Source organism: Acyrthosiphon pisum, chromosome A2, assembly GCF_005508785.2.
Source record: "Acyrthosiphon pisum isolate AL4f chromosome A2, pea_aphid_22Mar2018_4r6ur, whole genome shotgun sequence".
Lineage (NCBI taxonomy): Eukaryota > Metazoa > Arthropoda > Insecta > Hemiptera > Aphididae > Acyrthosiphon > Acyrthosiphon pisum.
Window position 1 is genome coordinate 47,456,298 of NC_042495.1, and position 5,516 is coordinate 47,461,813.

The following is a 5,516-nucleotide window of genomic DNA, read 5'->3' on the forward strand; positions in this document are numbered from 1 at the left end:
TTATTTTATTCAACCGTATAACTGTAAATGTTTATTTGATTAAAAAAATAAATAAAAAAAAAGTAAAATTAAAATAGATACTGACTAAGAAATATCCACAGATTTGGGTGTGCCACTCCAAAGGAATATCTCAACTTATTGTGAAATGATTCTAGATGGTTGTTTGTTCTCCTGGGTTGATTATGAACAGATAATACATCACATTCTACTTTGGCAATCCAAAACCTATTAAAATGTATGTATCAGCATAATAATTTAAACAAATAATTTTTCCTAATCTAACCTTTCATAATAATCAAATAGTAGGTTCATATTAATATCATTTCTTCGCGCATATCTCTTTACAGATCTTAGGCCTTGATTGATTTTATCTCCAGGTAACAAGGGTAGCACCATAATGCGTCTTAATGTATTAAGAGCATGTTGATTTTCATTCACCAAATTTAAATATCCAAGACTTTTCATCTTCTTCCACACTGCCTAAAAAAAAGAAATATATAAGTATTAAAATATATTTAGGTAGGTCGTACTAAAGAACTATTAAGAGAACACTACTTCCGCATGCATTGTCTCTGTCTTACAAATGCATAACATAATATCAAATTGAATTCTGAATAATATATTTAATACTGTTATGTGAATTAATCTATCATCAAATTTAAAAGTAAGAATATTATCTTGTGTATATCATAGGTTTCATTTTATATTTAAATTTAAAAGCGAGTTATGAGTATCTTAAATTTAAAATTGTTTGTATATCTTGCAATACCTATTAAAAAATTGCTTCAAAATTAAAATATACAAAAATAGATAATATTTTTACTTTTAAATTTTATAATAGGTTAATTTGCTCCATTATGAAAACTAACAGAGTTAAATGAATTATTCAGAATGTAAAATTTGCCATGTTATGCATTTGTACGAAGGAGACAAGAAATGTTGGTGTAATGTCCTCAATAATTGTTAATACCTAGTAAATGTAATGTAAGATATTTTTAATTACTTGGTTGTGATGAAACCAGCAACCAACCCGTCTCGCTGAAGGAAAGTAGTCTTGCAATGTTTTGCTCAAGCCAGTTTCAAAATCTGTTAGTATTTTACGGGGGTTAAAGTTTGGAAGAAGTTGAGTTTTAATGTAACTCAACACAGCTTGATAACTACATTTCTTTTTAGACTCCATCAAAGCATAAACTAGTGGTATACTCTATAAAAAAACAAATAATTCAACAACACAGTGTAAGTAGGTATTTAATTACATATTTATAGTTTATACTTATACAATTAAGTAGGTAATAACTTACATGATTTTCTATTATACCATGTAATGTCAACAGTTGGTAAAATTTGGGCTTTGAAGGGACTATTCGAAAAGTAGCATCAGCGTGTAACTCTCGCTTACACATAGTAAGAGCATTAGTTATCAGAGACTGTGATGCAAATACTATAGAAAACTTGCCATTTGTATCCTGTACACAACCTGAAAAAATTAAAATGATTAATCTTCTTCAGATATGTATCAAATATGTATAATATGAATTTACCTTTATAAACTACTTCTCCATCAACACTATATCGGTTTAAATTTCCGGCTATAAATAGATTGGCCAGATCACTTATGGTCTCAGGAATCATTGGAAGTGACAATGTCCTTGCCCTTCTCATAAAACTCTCAGCCGAATGTTTAGTGTAATTTGAGGCTGATTCTGGAAAACTAAATTTTTTTTTTTTTTTAATAATATTTTAATATATTTTAATATAAACAAAATAGACAATACTATACGCCTTTTTCTATTAATCATATTAAACACGTCTTCTTATTTGAGAAAAATTAACTATTTTGAAAATATTTCTTTTATATAATTTTAAGTTGTTAAAAAAATATTTCTTGTTTTTTTTTTTTTAAATTTTCTTTACATTGACAACATTTATAATTTCATATTCCTAAGCATAATATAGCTCAGAATATTTTGATCTCTACAAATCAAATTTCCGACAAGTAGTTTAATAGTGGACCACTTTTTATGGGGTACCCCTAACCACTGAACTCCACACATCTAAACTATAACTCATAAAAGCTACTCATCCAAAATTCAATTCTTATAGATAAAAATACTCCAAAAATATTTTGCTTTGGAAGAAGGAATTTTAAAGAATAAAAAAATGAAAACGAAAACGATGGAAAATAGTAAAAACAATGTTCCAATGGTATGTTTTATTGTTTTTGTATTTACATGAAAAAAAAAATAATAAGACGATAATACCTGAATATGGCCAATAATATCCCAAAATAAAAATAAAATTCGGGCACAATCTATTACACATTTGTGCCAACAAGTAAGATCAATACATTTATCGCTCCGCTCAAAATGTATCTTGCTTGGTGAATCAATATGTATTGATATTGCATTGTGCATAATATAAACTATATAGGCACGTATGTCGTACTGTCGTATTGACACGACATTCGTCCTCAAAATAACTTTTAATTTAGGCTACTAAGTGATAGACCGGACATACCTACATATGGTTTTTCAGATAATCTAACGATTTTATAATAAACAAATTAATTCTTACTTGCGTGCTTCCTCGTCATAAATTTGAGTCAGTGGAATCAAATCCGTAGCAGATCTCATTTCCAAACGCTTTTTAAACTGCGCCATACGAACCACATTTAAATCCACGTCGTGGTTATGAGTTCGATTTGTAATCTTTTGTCCATTAGGAAGTTCCTTCAAAGTTGCGTTACAAAAAAACTTTTTTGCAAATTTACATTTGTAGTACCTGTAAGGTATGTTTTTGATTAATGGGGTCAGGTAAATTTCTAAGACTCTGTACACAGTTTTGTTACATTCTAAATCCATCACTTCAGTTGATAAAATAAATTAATGAATAAATAAGTATCTATATAGTGTACTTACGTTACACCGTTATGTCTTCCTTGGCCATTCTTCACGTAATAATACTTTTTAAATTCCATTTTAACACTTAAAACACAGAACACTAACAGAATCAACAAATAAAAAATTGTTCTTTTAATGACGGCTATGGTGTGCTTCTAACTTGCGTAGACGCAGAGTACAATCATAATGCGTGCTTGCATTTCATGTTATCCAAAAGTAAACAAGCGCGATCGACTCGGACGACAACGGTTATTATTTACGCAGATTGTCCAGTGTATCCTTATACACTGTTTAATTCTGGCGGTTTTATTTTTATCGATAATAAAATTATAAATTACGTCCACTAATGTTAAAAATAGACATCGTCACTTATATTCCGATTCTGCGCATCTCTCCGCGTCACCATGCTATCGAACCTGGTTTCCCAATGGCAGGGTGTTACGCGGGGAACCAGTTTTCGCCGGTACGCGCCAAGCGGTGCGGTCTCTCGCTGAGCAGAGTATAGTTAATTTCCTGATTTTTTCCATCATACTTATTCAATAATCAATAAAATAAGAGGAAAATATTATTATATATTTTGATAAATATGTCCTTTGTCCATGGTTTATACAAAATTCAAAATATTAAAACCAATTCTTGCATTATATTATTATATCCATAGGCGTGCGCACGGGTAGGGCTGATTGGGCTTTAGCCCTACCTGAGATTTTTTTAACTTTTTTAAAATTTTTGTTTGACAACAAAGTTTTAATTTCATAATATTACAAAGTAGAATATTTTTCTAAGTATTTCGATACTTCTACTAAAAATCGAATTTAGTGCGAGTAGTCTATGCGTTATAACTTATAAGTATTTAAAGTTAAGATGAGCGGAGTTGAGTGATACGGGCTTGCCCCGCCAATTGCCAAATGTATGTCCACTACTCCGCTCATCTAAATTTTAATATTTATATCTCATAAACTAATAGCCCTAAAGTCGATTTACCATGAATAATTTATAATCATAAATAAATACCTTTTAATGTTAATTTTGTTAATATTCAATAACTATTAACCGTAGGTACTTGACATTTTCATAAAATGTGTATATTATTATTTTCTGTAAATGGTAACATTTTTTTGATTTTGACTAGTTTTAAGTTATTTATTAACATTTGAAATTTTTTTAGTTTTTATTCTATAAATGTCAATAGAACAAAATTTATTCGTTGGGTCAAAAAGCTTGAAAATTTAATAAAAAATTCCTCATAAGTTGATATAATATATGCGTTTGAAAAATATTTGCTTTGATTATATAGAAATAGAACAACCAATGAATATTTACAAGGAATAGCAGTTAATTTCTAATTGAAAATATAATATTTTACAATTAAAATTAATGTAATATCTAGAACAGCACGAGAAAAACAAATAGCGGTAAAAGGTATTAATGTCCAAGGTTTTAATATTTTTGTTCAAGATTTTGATGTTCAAGGTTTTAACGGTAACAATTTTTTTGTTCAAGATTTTGACGTTCAAAGGGTTGACGGAAACTATTTTTTTGTTCAAGATTTTGACGTTCAAAGGGTTGACGGAAACTATTTTTTTGTTCAAGATTTTGATGTTCAAAGTTTTTATGTTCAAGTTTTTGAATGTTCAAGATATTGACATAAATTTATGTCCAAGCTTTTAACATTCAATATTTTGATGTTCAAGATTTTGAAGTTCAATTGTTTGACATTCAATGTTTTGAAGGCCTCCCAAATGGTCGGGGTAATTTTCATAAAGTAATTTAAATAACGTTTATCAAAGTTGATAGAGTAAAGTTGATACCCGAAAAACTATTTTACTATGTTGAAAATTCGTATTTTATAATATTTATTATCTCGCCATCGTGTGCTGCTTCTAGCGGAAAAACAGTGAAGTATTTTCGCGCGTACTCGGCGGCAAACACCACTCCACATGAACTCCGCGATATCGTAAAAATGTATCGTCGTCGCGACCTTGAAAACGTTGACACCCTAGAGTGGTATTATTACTCTATATGCGAAATCTCGTAGATATATTTTCCTTAGTAATAATAAAATTGTGAAGAAAATAGTTTTCATGGTATATTATATTATTGTCCTCGTTATTGTCGGACAAGTGCCGCCGCGGCACTGGCACGCCGTAATAGCAACGCACGGCACTTTGAGTTGAATTTTCGTGATCTTCGCCTTGATTGGACGTCGACTGCGCGCGCCGCGAAATGGCCTGGTGCGTCCGGACAGACGGGACAGCTTTACGCCAGTTGCATATTTACGGGGGAGGGAGGATCAAAGGGATCAACATTTTTCGGAGTCCTAACTTAAGGTCTCTAGCTTTAAAAACGGGGCTACTGATAACATCATATCCCCCCTCCCATGACAAAATACTAAATACGCCACTCGTGTTTATTTGTTGTGTCTATAACATAACCTATATTATAATAGTGCGTGCGGGTAGTTAAATTGTCTTGTATGTGGTTTTTAAAAATAAAAATAATCGTATGATCATAATATTATAAGAAAAATATTTTAAAAGATGGTCTGTGAGTTTGATGAATTTTTACACGAAGTAAGAGTTACTGCAATATTTAGCAGTGACGTATTTATGTGGG

The 5,516-nt window shown here is 30.4% G+C and overlaps 2 protein-coding genes across 2 annotated transcripts in view; one reads left to right on the forward strand and one right to left on the reverse strand.

Annotated features, from left to right (window-relative positions):
• LOC100165954 (protein PRY1) overlaps nt 1–5,516 on the forward strand; it is a 50,511-nt gene that overhangs the window by 9,187 nt on the left and 35,808 nt on the right. The gene's annotated exons all lie outside the window — the stretch shown is intronic.
• On the reverse strand, nt 53–3,954 carry LOC100574156. Its single transcript, XM_029490711.1, has 6 exons — nt 2,575–3,954; nt 1,542–1,711; nt 1,302–1,477; nt 1,004–1,204; nt 284–480; nt 53–225 (listed from the first exon to the last, which is right to left on the reverse strand). The coding sequence occupies exons 1-6, from the start codon at nt 2,859–2,861 to the stop codon at nt 69–71; spliced, it is 1,188 nt and encodes a 395-aa protein (XP_029346571.1). The 5' UTR covers nt 2,862–3,954; the 3' UTR covers nt 53–68.